The following is a 14,086-nucleotide window of genomic DNA, read 5'->3' as shown; positions in this document are numbered from 1 at the left end:
AAGAGTCCCACCCCGGGTTTCCACCAGCATTTGAAGCAGTTTAGCATTTCAATTCCAAGCAATTACAAAATGCCCCTCAGGCACAGAGTGAGCCTTTGAAACCCAAGGAAATTAATCAGGTTGGCTGTTTTGAGGGAGGTGAAGTGGAGGTGGTTGGAGGGCTGTGTGTGACAAAGCTTCTCTGCAGCTTTCCACTCCTGAAATCCCCCAAAACTGTGGGGTCCCTGTGGGTATTAGAGGGAGTCCTAGAGGTGAGGACAGGAGAAATGCTGAGGTGTACAGTTCGACTGGAGGCTGACCCCTCTGCTGAGAGGGAGACTTGTCCCATTTGCTGTGTGCCATTCTCCCACTGGCATACACAGCTGTGACTTTAAAGGAGCAATGGCATTGGAGTGCCATCTCATTCCTGTAGCATTTTCTCCTCAGGGATGTCCTGGGTACTCTCACATGCAGGAGAGAGCTGAAGGGGGCATGGCTGTGGTGCTCCTGCCGGTGGTTTCAGTGACCTGGAGGGTGCACTACTGAAGTCAGAGCTTCCACTCCCACAGGGAATCTATTCATATTCTCGGTACTTTATGTCCAAGACAGGTCTCACTTCTGACCTAATACACATTAAAAAACAGAGAAAATGGCCTTGAGCTACTGTTTTAATTGTAATCTTAACTTGGCAACATTTATTTTGCCTGATACTCCCTCCCTCCAGTTCATTACACTGTGTTCAGTTCTCTTCCTGGAGCCAAATATAGACCTTTTCCTTTTCCTCTGACCTTTTTGTTGCCTTTGCAAATTCCCTCCAACAACACCACATAAAAGTGTTTTTCCCTAGCCATGATGCTTATTTCAAGGCTTTGTACTTCACTTTGGTGTCTTGTGTTTAACCTCCCTGGCTGTCCACTGCTGTAGCCCTTGTCTTTGGGGAAGACTTCACAGTCATTTGTCCCACAGAGGGAGATGAAGGGGTGTCAGAGCCAGCTCCAGCATCTGGTAGCTCTGCCCCGTGGAGGGAGCTCTGGGCTCAGGGACAGACCTGTCCCAGCCTGGGCACAGCCATGGGCAGAATGTCTGGATTGGTGCTGCAGGGTGTGGAGAGCAGACATGCCATGCAGACATGGATGCCTGGATGCCCTCTCCTGCTCCCAGCCATCCTCTGTATATTGTGCATCCCAGAAGAAGCACAGATCAGGTTTAATAAGAAATCCTTGCCCCCACTTAAAAATACTCTTCTTAACAAAATGTAAATGTTGTTATCTAATAATCTCAGCATGTTGTCATTAGACCAGGCTTTTGTTTCACTGTTACAAGATACTGTGTCAGTCCTTAATGGGCATTTTTTTTTTCTGTTTAATAATTTTATTTATTTGCATTTAAAAAGAGGTTGTGAATAGTAATTGTTTTTCTTTTCACTTTTTTTCCCCCCAGATGTAACATTCATCCATGAAGGAAATAAAACGTTTCTGGATAACCTTGTTAATTTTGAAAAGCTGGTAAGCTAATTTTGTCCTTCCTGTTTTTCAAAACATTCATGTTCTCTTCTTCCCTTTGCTTTCCTTATCTTGTAAGACTAAGGTTTTCTTCTGGCTGAACCATGAAGAAATAAAGAGGGGTAAAAAAGAGCAGGCAGGATGAAACAGCCAAGTCTCTTTCCCCATCCTTTTCCTTTGCTCCTCTCTCTTCTCATTCCTTCCTCCTCTACTTCTGTGTAAAATGGCTAAACCAATAATGTCCATCATCACACAGTCCACTCTTAATTTATACCTGGTGAGATCAATTCCCTTCTTATGAGTTAAGTTGTCTGCTTCAGCTTTCTCTGGATTATGTTTCCTTTTTTTTTTCCCTCTAAATGTTTCTTTAGTTTATCACTTAAGGAAGGATTCCTCTAGTTTATCACTTGCCAGTGCTATTGTAATTTTAGGGATCTTAAACGAAAGTGAAACTTTTCGATCTCTGTTAAATGAGGAAGAAAATAATGCCTGAAATACAAATTAAACTGTCAATATCACTATTGCAGCTTTTATGCATAAGGGCACTTGATGATGATGAATTTTTGGTCTCATTCACTCTAGGCATCATATGACATCTTCTCTGCTATGGTATTACTGAGAGAGGTTGGAGTTGCTTAGTTTGTGTTCGCTTTTGGTGGTTTGCTTGGTTTTTGTTTTTTGGTTTTTGGCTGGTTGGTTTGGTTTGGGAGGTTTTCTTTGATAATATTTTCATAAGGTCACTTGGTCTGTTCAACCTAGAGAAGAGCTCATCACAGTCTACAACTTCCTCCTGAGGGGAGGAGGAGGGGCAGGCACTGATCTCTGCTTTATGGTGACCAGTGACAGGACCCAGGGGAATGGCCTGGAGTTGTGTCAGAGAAGGTTTAGGTTGGATATCAGGGAAAAGTTCTTCACCCAGAGGATGGCTGGGCACTGGAATGGGCTCCCACAGGGAAATGGTCACAGTACCAAGCCTGAGTTTGAGTTCAAGAAGAGTTTGGACCGTGCTCTCAGGCACATAGTGTGACTCTTGGGGATGGTGCTGTGCAGGGCCAGGAATTGGACACGGTGATCCTTGTGGATTCCTTCCAACTCTGCTTATTCTGTGATTCTATGGTGCTGAAAGCCAAAGTCTATATATCTGTACAGTGGTGGAGTAGAGAAGCTTGGAATTTGTTTGTTTGTTTTTTGACTTTTTGTCGTTGTTGTTTGTTGGCCTGTAGTATTTGACCAAGAAACCAAAATGTTCTTTGCAATTGTCCAGGTGTGCTGTGGGACTGTTAGTCCAGATGGCTGTGGTTGGTGAATTGTGCCCAACTATTTTCTCCATGTGTTCATACTCGTTTGGGAATGAACCCACAACCACAGAGTTATTCATGAACCAGATGTTGAACTTATTTTCACATTCTATTGTAATATATGTTGTCCTTCAACTTGCAAGCAGATATAGACTCTGGCTTTTGAACCTGAGCTCCTTTTATTCGTGTTTTCTGTTTGATTTCTGTACCTTTTCTTGTTGCAGAGTTTACAAGAATACTGATTTGCATTTAATGAAAGGTTTTTCTTGTCCCAACTCCATTAACTGTTTGACCTTTAGGTGTTTTCATAAAACTCATTAGCATGTTCTTCTTCATTGCCTCTTGGAAGTACATCCAATTAACATGTAAATTAAACTAGCCCTTGATGCACCATGATCGTTATTAAAATCCCCCCACTGGCCCATATATTTATTTAGTGAATATTTAGGATCTAATTCTTGTCCAGTCTTAGCAGGCTGTGTTCATTTGTGCAATCGTGTATATGTTTATAACATACACAAGCTGGGCTTCCCGGGTAAGAATCCCTTTCCTTTCTCTCTCCATTGTGTCCCCAGAGGCAGTGGGAGCTTTGCTAATTGACTTCAGTGAGCCAGGATCTCACCTTTTCCATTCAAATGGATAATGGGCATTTTAAATGGCAGGGGGGGAGAGGCTGAGGTGATGGTTGTGGGGTGAGGGTTGTTCAGATTGACGTTTCCTCTCAATTATCATTCAGATCACGCTCTCAGAAACATGCTGTCTCATGCAACCCTGTACATATGAATGCAGGCAGTAGTGCAAGCTTAGGAAGTGGGGGCTTAGGAGAGATTTGAATATCAGTGTAGTGGAAACTCAGGCTGCACACTGGTATTACCCTGGCTCAGTTGGATGTTAAGGGATTTAGTCAATGGCCATGAACTCACAAGATGCATTACACGTGATCACGTATTCATCAGTCCATGTTTCTTTTCTAATTATAAGGGCTTTGTCCCAAAGAAAAATGTCCTCCTTGCTGTTCTGTACATGACACTGAAGTGCTGAGCACTTTCTGGCTTTTGCAGAGGAAAATTAAGATTGACATTGACTCCTAGTTGATTTGGATCAAGCCACTGAACCTCACCTGCATATTTGCTGTTGCAGAAGAAGAAGAAAAGAATTATTCTACCATAGCAGATTACTGCTTTGGGAAAGGAACTTACTCACTGTCATAAATGACTAGAATTTCCACTTATGAATTTCAAAGCAAAGGTGATTTCTTGTGTCTTCGTTTGGATCACTATTTTGAAATATTTCATTTCTGCATTAAACATCTCACCTAAAGGAGGACTTGCCAGTCTGAACCATTATTTTTTCAGCTATATTAGTTTCTTTAATAAAAGATCTTCTTTCTCCCTATAATCCCTGCTTATTTTATATTCTTAGAACTCAGCAATCCTACCATGACTGAATTTGATTTGACATGAAATTGTAGCAGTGGATAGAAAGTTAATTCAAAATGTAAAGAAGGAAATTTGCAAAGATAAGAAAAATAAGTGATCTTTTGTCTCAGGAATGTTACCTAGCTTTAGCAAAGGTGAAGGGATTGCAGTGGTGTATTTAACTGCAATATGGGTAAAGTCTAGCCTATTACAGTGTTAGATCAATATTTAGTATCATACCTACTTCTTCAACTAAATCTGAAGGAATAAATGAAAACACAGTTTTACATGGTCACATCTCAAGGTATTTCCATGGTATGTTCTTAGCTGTTTCACTGAAATGTGACTTCTTCAGATTTTTCTCTCCAGCCATCAGCTATGTCTTAGCAATGACATGTCTTAGCCACACTCCAGTAAACTCTATTACAGGTCAATGGCCATTACCATTTTCAATAACACCTGCTTTACCTGGAGCCTTCAGCTGTAAGGACTGTGTATTGTGCAGCTCTGGGTTCTCAACCTACAGCCCCAGATATCTCTGCAACCCCAAGCCTGAGGCTCTGCTGTCCTCAGTAAGGAATGCTAATGATCCTGGGCAGCTGGTAGGCTGAAAAGCTACAAGAAATGTGCATTACTCGTCACACTAACGAGTATGCAAGCACCTGTTCAAGCAGTCAGAAGATAGTATTTGCTCTTCAGATACATGGGCTGACTTTTCTGCATTACTTTTGGATCCCAGAGAATTGAAACCAGAGAGAAATGTGTAATTAGGGTACTAAAGCCAGAGGATTTGGGATTCTGCTTTAAATGTGCACAAAAAGATTATATTCCCTTACCAGAGCTTTGCCTTCAAAGTCCAGTCTTGGGATAAATCCTCACAGTGACTGACTACAAAGGAGAGACAGTCAAGAGTCACAGTATGTGTGATGTGTGGGTCTCTCTGACTTCTAAATTCCAAATGCAGAGGGCATTGGCTGAAAAACATGACGGTAGCAGCACTGGTGGAAGTTTTAGTGCTGCCAGTACTCACATTATTGATCGTGAAATCTAGATCATCTCATTAGAACTTCATTATAATCAGTGCAAGGACATCAGCACCAGAGATTGTATAATTTCATGGCAAATGAAGCACAGCGGGTAACAAGAAAAATTATTTTGATTTACTGATGAAAGAAATATGAAGTTACCATTAAATGCACTCTCGTGATAAGCTTCTGTGGAGGAGCCTTGTAAGCCACTCACAGGATGTTGAGAGATGAGTTTTTCTGCCTCATTCTGGTCTTAAACATACTCTGTTCAAGACAGTTAATCCTTTGCACCTTTAATAATTTTTGAGGAAGATAGGAAATTAGCATCAGCTGTTTGCATGAGCTTTCAGATCATTCCTGCTAACGGCAGTTTGCTTCCATTACTTAGTAGATTTGGAGAGGAACTGCCTCAGAAACAGAAACAGTAAAACTTTAAAAAAGTAATGGCTTAAGAACTTTATGGGTAGTATGTAGTGAAAATAAATCCCTCTACTGATTTGTAGTGAATAATCCAAATTTTTGTATAAATTGATGACCTGAGCCTGAATGGAGAAACTGAATTTAAACCTTTTGTTTCCTCTGCTTAATGTAAGTGAACATCCAGTATCCTTGTAAGCACTAGCTTTTGTTAAAATAGCATACCTCCAGGACAGTTTTACTTGGTACATACGTGTGGAGGTGTCAGGGTGCTTGCTCTGCAGCGTTTAGGCTATGGGCTCTTTTTTTTTTTTTTTTTTTTGTACTGGTTAGGTTGCAAGGACTGCCTGGCTCGTAGTGGTTGCCTGAGTGTGGTAGGCACTACACAAGTGTACACTAAGGGGTGTAGTCTGTGCCACAAAGAGGCTTACAGTCCAATTATACAAATGTGGGGACGGGAGGAGAGGCTGCAGACTACACAATACCTTAGATAATGCACTAAAGCTGGGGTTGAAGCACTCACCCAGTACACAGGCTTTCATTGCTGTAGGCTTTCAGTTTAATAAAAGTCACCAAAAGAAAAATGAGCAATTGTTTGGTTATTTTTCATTACCACTTTCCATGGGTTCCTAGGGAGTTGTTCTCATTTAATCTGTCTGATATCAATAAGACAACTAGACTAACCCTGTTTCATCAAATGTGATACAGGTATCACTAAGAAAAAGAGCAAAGTTTCTCCTGCTCTCTTAGTTTTCTACCTTACTACAATTGTTTTTTGCTGCACAGTGTAGGGCAAGGAGATTTTTCAGGCATTTCTAACAACAGAATCTGTCCTGGGTCTTTGCAGTGATGTTTATTATTTTGTCTTTGCAGCACATGATTGCAGATACTGTTCGGTCATTGAGACATTGCAGAAATAACCAATTTGGTGAGTAGTCAAAATTTCCTACATATTTTGCCTTTGTACATTCTTGAGGGTTTGTTGAGTTTTTTGTCTGGTTCTTTTCCTCCATTTTCTTTCCAGTTGCTTGGGTTTACTACAGTGGCAGAATGTGGCCAAAAACTATTTAACCAATGGGCAAGAGAGAGCATCATTTTTGGAAGATCAACATAGCAAAAACCACAATTGGAGGAAGCTTTTAGTTTACAAAATGTTTCTAGGAACAGCTTCCAAATTTTAATAAGTTTATTTTCCTACAAAAATTGCCATCTCTTCAAAACCCTGTGTAAAATCTGGTGCCAACTACACTTAGTAATGGAGGCTTTTGGTGTGTGCTGCTGTGGCTGCCTTTCCCAACTGTAACTGAGTTAGCTCATTCTCCTGCCAGTCTGTTTTGGTAAGGAATTCACAGCTGCCTTGGCTTCTAGCAGCTAAGAGATGGTGCTCATCCCCACAGCTTCTCACTCAGCTCTTCACCAAGAGCAATTGTTTGCTTCTCTAGGGTTCTTCAGGACATTTCACAGAACTGTAGAAGGTATGAAGATCCTGTGGGTTTTGTGAAAGTGGCTGAGTAGGAAGAAATGAGGAGGTTGTTTCCTCTTCAAGGGGAAGCTGCAAATATAGCTGTGCCTGCTTTAGACACTGGAGGATCTATGCTGAAGGCAATGATTGTGAGTGCCTCAGCTGCACAGAGGACTTTTTTTGTTTGCTTTTTTAATTTTTTTTTTGTTCTTTCCGCCTTATTAGCCACTAGAGAATCCAACCCTAAGGGACCAATACCAGAAAACTTCAGCTCTCTTTGTTCTGCTGTTTACAGAGGAGAAACCTTGCTTTTCTCTTTCTCAGTGTTCTTATTCTCTGCAGAGATGTTAAATACAGGAAGGGGACACAAGAACTACTTTAGGAAGCAGTTAGTTTTTAAGCCAAACCCACTAAACATGTTGTTTATTGAGGCCACTAAAACCTCTTTTTCAAAGAAAAGTTCGGAACTGTGCTGCAGCCTTGGGGAAAATAGAGTTGAATAATATCTTTCTTTTCCACAGATTTTTCAGCAGCTGTCAGCATTGACTCCAACAAAAAGAATAATAATCATGATTTTAATTATAAATACAGGTACCTTGGAGAATAATAGGTACTTTTAAGAGTTTTGTTAAACATTTGCTCTAAAGAATTACCCCATGTATATACAGTATTACTTTTAAACAAAGGCTGATCAGTATTATTGTTCTTGAGTAATTTTTCTAAATATATATGTATATAAACTATATAAATACATGTAACTGTATGTAAATGTAAGTAAGAGAGGAAGAGGTCAGGAAGGAGCAAGATGTGCCTTCTTTTAATTCAGATACTGAAGGAAATATTAATTAATCCAAACCATGCCTCTGTAAATTAAAATGTCTCCTATTTGGTATTGTGAAAAGTAACATTGGTTCCTTTGAGTGATGTGAGGGTTTTTGCACTTTTTCCTGCACATCTTTCATCTCAGTTTTGCCTTTTTTATTTTTCCAAGTGATTTTGTAAGTCTTGCAACATAAATCCAAGGTTAATACCTGAGATTTATCATATAATCTAGTAGTTTGAAGTAGGCAATTGTTATTTTATTTTAGCACAGACTTGATTTATTGTGAAGCTGGCATTTAAAAAGCAGCTTATACAGACATCCCTGTAGGCACTTTTTTCCCCCTAAAATTCGTTTAGGCATGAAATGAATTCACTGAATATTTATTGAGACTTTATGGACAGTTTCCTTTTCTAGTGGGCTTATTTTGCTCTCAGGAATTTGAATCTTTCTATTGCATCAATTCCCAGATTGGCCTAAGAGCAGCAGGCATCTCACTGTAGGAAGGAATTCAAACAAAACTAAGCTAGGAATATTATTATTGTTTATGAACTGTATCACATGTATTAAGCTTGGAGGCCAAAGTGTTTCTGGATTAGCAACTGGTTATGTTCCAAGTAAAACTGAAATGCCTGTTTAATGGAAATAAGATTTATATCCTAAATCCTGAAAACAAATAATAGCATTTCCAAAGTGAGGAAAAGCAGCCTGGGAAAATAATTTAATTCAAGCTTTTGTCATTTGAGGTGTTAATGAGAAATACAAATGTTTTTCACTATGTTCAGCACAGCTGCTGGGATCCTGTTCCCCCAGAACAAAAAGGTCAGCTCTGTATCCTGACACAAATTTATCACATTATCCTATTCTCTCCAACACTGCCCAACATGGCTCCTCTGCAAGAGCTCTTTAAAATAGCTGCCCAGGAGCCCCATTAGCAGCCACATGTAGAACTGGCTGCATTCACATCCTGTGTTACCCACACAGCATCATAGAGATGTCTTCAGTAACAAATGGGGTTGATGATTCCTGGAAAATTTCTCATACAGCTGGAGAGTGTGGAGAAAAAGATGATCATGAAACAAAGGAGAGGGAAGAACTGTGTGAGTTGAGCTGATTGGTTCGGGGAATTTTGAAGGGTTTTCTTTTTTAATGTATGGTAATATTATTAAAAATTCCTTGAGGACATGGACAGAAATGGAGCTTTCCAACCTTTGCTCATCTGCCAGAAGTCAGCAGTGTTGCTTTCTCTGCCGGTCTTGATAGAGCCTGGGCTTGGCTTTCTTTTTTCTGTTTCTGCTAGTACCAGCCATGCTGGAGGGTTTCACAGGCAGCGAGTTCCCACAAGCCTATTTTGAGCATAAAGCTTGTAACAGAGAAGAGCTGCTATTCAGGCCACCCTTCAGTTTGTCTGTAACACAGCTAATTCCTCTTGCTTCGTGAACTCCCATGAAATGACTGCATGACTTTTGTCTCTGTTACTAGATCAGAAATCAAAAGCTGAACAGATCAAAACACGGGGGCCTGTCAGAACAGCTTTGAAGAGCTTTTGTATCCATCTGCTGTGCTGTCACCTTTCACCGGCTCTGAAGAAAATCATCCAGGGCCTGCTGTCTTGTGGACTGTGTTAAAATTTTTAAAAAGTTGCAGGCTGGGTTGCCCACCCCTGCTCAAGGTCCCATTGTGCTGCCAGAGCAGCACAAAGGAAGCCTTGAACCACCCTTACAGGGGATGGACTGCCTGTGCTGCCAGCAGAACTAAATCTTCCTCTTGGGAAGAGTCAGCTTCTTGCCATGCTCATATCTCCCTCCTTTATGCGTGCTGGCTGCCTAGAATTGCCTGTTTCTTTTTTTCTTCTCCCCTTTTCTCTATCTAGCTGTTACCTCATGCATTACACTTAAACAGCAAGTCCTTTGGATTACTGGCCGTCTTTTCCTGTGGCTGTCTAGCCCCTGACAGGTGGCACAGCAGTGACTTTGAGACGTAGGACAGAGAAGCAGCAAGCAAGGCACAGCTTTCTGATCCATCCCATTTCTCCTATCTTGCAGGCAATGAAGTTCCTTCGAAAGAGCATCACGAACTGAAGCCATACGTCCACCACCTGCATGTCATTGACAACCAGCAAGCTCTGTTTGAGCTCTCTCACAGGATAGAGCCGCGAGCGTGAGCCTGCACAGCTTCTTCCTATAACCTTGTAACTGCAGCACTTTGAATTAAGTGAATGTTTATGCCAAGCATGTTGCTTCCCTCTATGAGAACAGTTTTTACTGAGTTTTATCAGTAGCTCACACAACATGTGCAGGAAAACCAGGCGAGAGCCAGCGAAGGAGCTGCTCACAGAGTTGCAGGGCAAGCTTGATGCCATTCCTGCTGGTCACTGGGACCTGAGGGAGCAGAGCAGTGTCCTTTGAGCTCAGGAGCTTGGTTTCTGTGAAAATATTGTTTGGTCCAGTGTAGCTTTCAGTGCAGATCCTGCCAGTATTAGAAAGTAAAGAATCATCATGTCACAGCAGCAAAACATTACAGCAAGCAACATGCCGCAAGGGGGTTGATTCCCAGTTCACCACAGTATGTACCTCACTAATTCAAGGCTGCCAAAGTATTGTTGCCAAAAATAATGTGCAATCTGTGCAGCTCCCATGAGTTCACTGGAGCATAGCATTTGAGATGTGTGAGCAACCTAGGACAGGAATATAACAAGGCAGTGCAACCAGATGAAACTCAAGAGTGTGTTGTGGTGTGGAGGTCAGCAGTAAACAGTTCACTCTGTTATGGCTCCTTTAAGAATATGCTTTATAAAACACACTGTAAGAGCCAATGCACTTCTGTTGCAATTTATGGACACAATTGTTTGTATACTGAAAACATGTTATTTTCTTTCTTTTCAGCTATCTCAGATTTAGCAGTGGCTCCTGTAGTTAATATGTTATAAATTATTTTAGCGGGAGCTTTGTTTTCTGCTTGGATTACACCCTCTTTGGTATCTATCCAGAGGCAAATGCCTACATCCATTTACATTTCTAATTCTCCAGTTGGAAGCACCATTTCAGAAAGTAAAACTTCACCTAACTTGCACATCCTCCTAGTTTTTAAAGAGCAGAAAGGTGCCCCTTACAGGGTACCAGTGTAATTACCTACATACACACCAGGTTCTCAGCATCAGGGTCCCTTTACTGCTTTCGTCCCCTTCACAGCCCTCCCCATGGCAATTCCCATGTAATTGACAGTACTGCATCTGGGCCTGTGCTGAGGCAACATTTCTAAAGTCATGTCTGCAGCTGACCTACACCTCGAGCACCACCATCACCTGGTTTCCAGTGCTAAGAAGTTGCCCTGAAATGATCTGGTGAATGCCACAGGCGATGTGCAGGGTGCTCTTTGGCGCGTGCTCTTTGTGCTCTGACTCACGGTGACAGTCCCTTCACAGAGCAGGGAGGATGCATTGCACTGCTTGCCCATCTCTGTTGTATGTTTTCCACATGAGGAAGACTTCCAAGAAAATGCTCCTTTACTAAAATGTGGGAATACTCAAGTCGCATGCTCTTCATCATTGTGTTATCTCTGGTTTAAAGGGATTTTAAAAAAGAAAGCAGCTTTAACAAGTAGTCTGTGGGGGAATCTGTAGAATGCATTCAGTTTTCCCATCTGTTAAATATTGTATAGATCTATTGTAAAGGAAACAGATGTTTCAGAAATGTATTTGCTTGTACTTTGTTATTATCAAATACTATATGATTTTTTTTTAAGAAAAAAAAATTCTTTTTACCCAGTAAAAAGAAAAAAAAAATAAACTCTTGCTGGCCATGGAGTAAAAATTTCCTATGTTCTTCTGTAGATGTGACTGCATATATTGTAAATAACTCTTTTGTGCAAACAGACCAAAACTGTTCAAATGAAGATACTAGCTGTGGTGGGCTCCTTTTTGCAGTGTAAGAACAAAAACCAGATACAATTTGTTGCTTGTGTTTTTGCAGTTCTTTAGGACTACAGCACTCGGAATTCCCAACCTACCACATTATGTGGATGCTTTCCTGGGTTTTGAGCTCCCTCTTGTGATATTTTTTTTTTTTTTTTTTTTTTTTAGTGTGGTAGTATTTTTAGGAGCCTATGTGTAGACCAGCCTGCATGCTTCAGCTTGTGTGGTGTTACACTCTAGTCCACAAAGTTGTTCTGGAAATCTGTGGGAGAGGGAGCCTTCAAAGGTACTCAGGGTGAGAAGGTGGGGCTGTTTCTCAGTTCACTGCATTTGGCTCTGTGATAGTTTTGGTTGTTACCGTGGATGAAACAGCAGTTGTGTTGGAGAAGAATAAAAGACAATGCAATGAAAGAAGGAAAAGAAGAGGGAAAGAAAAAAAAAAAAAAAAAAAAAAGTGACTCTGCTGAGGCTTTGATTTGAAAGGCTGATAGACCTGCCTGGAACACTCCTCACTCTGCCAACTCAAAATGAAGTAAAGGGATGGTTGATTCATACCAATAGGCTTTGAGCCATCTGTTGGTTTTCTGCACCTCTGTAATTTCACACTAAATCAGGTGTTGTCTACCACTTGCAGCTGACTGTCTGAAGGCACACAGCCAGTATTAACTGTGTTATCTGTGCTGTGGCTAATTGAACAACTAGTCACAACTTTACAAACTAGTTTTTATAGTGGCGTGTACAACTTGGATTTAAGTTTCAAGTGTGAGGGTTCAACATGGCTACATCAATTTAATATTGAAAATTGGGCCTTAGAACTGTTAATATAAAGGAAAAGTAGATAGCCCAAACCTGTAGCTAATATGTCTAATTTTAAAAAGGCCCTTCTATGTCTTCATTCCACAGGTAAATTATTGCAGAGCTTTGCTTCAGACTGACAAGCAGTTTTGAAGGTGTGGAAGTTAGGAGAAGAACTAGAAGTAAACCCTGTACTAGAGAAGGGCAACACTGTACAGCCTCTGCCAGGGTCCAGCACTGGTGATGTTGTGTGATTTTTTTTTACATCTTTCAATAGTCCAATTAGGTTATGTGGTATAAAATCTATAAATCTTGTAAATTCCATTTATCACAGTCACATCTGGGGTTAAATACTCTGCATACTCTTTTTTTTTTTTTTTTTTCCCAGTACCTAAGAGGAGTAATTATACAGAGCAAAGGAAAGAACTGTGTCACTTTATACCTCTTTGATGTGGGATTTTGTGGCAACAAATTTAGATGTTTCTCTAACACAGCTTTTTGATTCCAACATCATCTTGAATAGCAATAAATTCCATTTGCATAGCAGTGGCAAAAGAAAGGGTTTTATCAGAAATAAGACTGTGCTGCTGTAAAATTACAAAGGAAGATGTAAATACTAAACATTTTAGCAGAGTAATATTTATTTGCATAGCCTATTTATTGTCATCTTTTACACTGTTAAACACTGGGATGAAGTCAATGAGCTGAGGTAAGAACACCTGCCTGTTCTGTCTTGAGTGCCATAATGGTGTCAGCTTGCATTAAAAGTAATAAAATAGAAACCCCCCAAATCAAGGTAATTACCTAACTTCTCAGGGACTACAGCTAGTAGTTTTCCACCATCATGAGACCTGGTATGTATGAAATAATCTGATTTACCAGAATCAATGTTGCCAATATTTTCCTTTGCATATTTCATGCTTGTTTGCCTCTGTACATATTATTGTGTCGTGTATTTATGAGAGCTAGTAAGCAATAATTTATATGTCAAAATGGCCAAGCAATACAAGGTTAAAACTTGTAGAAGCAACTGTTATGTTTATCTTGCATTTTCCAGTGTTTTTTAATATTGCTTTTCAAAATATAAAAACTACCTTAATGAAGTCTGGGCTCTGTGCCTTTATGCCTACCACACATACTTATTGTTCCTATGTGGAATATTTTACTTCCAGTCACTCAGTTCCACAGACCCTCACTGCATTTGTGAGATGGATGCAGACTCACACAGAGGCTCAGGAGCCTGACCCCTTTCAGAGCTGCTCATCTGTCTCTGGTCAGTGGGACTTGCTGATACCAGTGTTTCAAAGCAGGAATGATGTTAATGGGGCCTCAGCTGTGCCCTGTCATCACAGCACAGCCAAAGAGAGGCCTCAAGCCACCATGAGAAGTCCCTGTGGGAGAGGGGAGGAGTAAATCTATCTTCATATCCTCTGTAGTCTGCTTATTGGCACTTG

The 14,086-nt window shown here is 40.6% G+C and overlaps 1 protein-coding gene across 1 annotated transcript in view; it reads left to right on the top strand.

The window, feature by feature from the left end:
- The window catches only part of RAPGEF5 (Rap guanine nucleotide exchange factor 5), a 158,939-nt gene extending 145,204 nt beyond the window's left edge, over window positions 1-13,735 (top strand). Inside the window, exons 24-26 of the mRNA XM_066318589.1 lie at window positions 1,420-1,484; window positions 6,516-6,570; window positions 9,970-13,735. Coding sequence (XP_066174686.1) covers window positions 1,420-1,484; window positions 6,516-6,570; window positions 9,970-10,088 — 239 coding nt within the window. The 3' untranslated portion in view covers window positions 10,089-13,735. The remainder of the gene's footprint in view (window positions 1-1,419; window positions 1,485-6,515; window positions 6,571-9,969) is intronic.
- Window positions 13,736-14,086: the final 351 nt, after the last annotated feature.

Source organism: Sylvia atricapilla, chromosome 1 (assembly GCF_009819655.1).
Source record: "Sylvia atricapilla isolate bSylAtr1 chromosome 1, bSylAtr1.pri, whole genome shotgun sequence".
Taxonomy (NCBI): domain Eukaryota; kingdom Metazoa; phylum Chordata; class Aves; order Passeriformes; family Sylviidae; genus Sylvia; species Sylvia atricapilla.
This window is presented reverse-complemented; position numbering and strand designations above follow the sequence as displayed.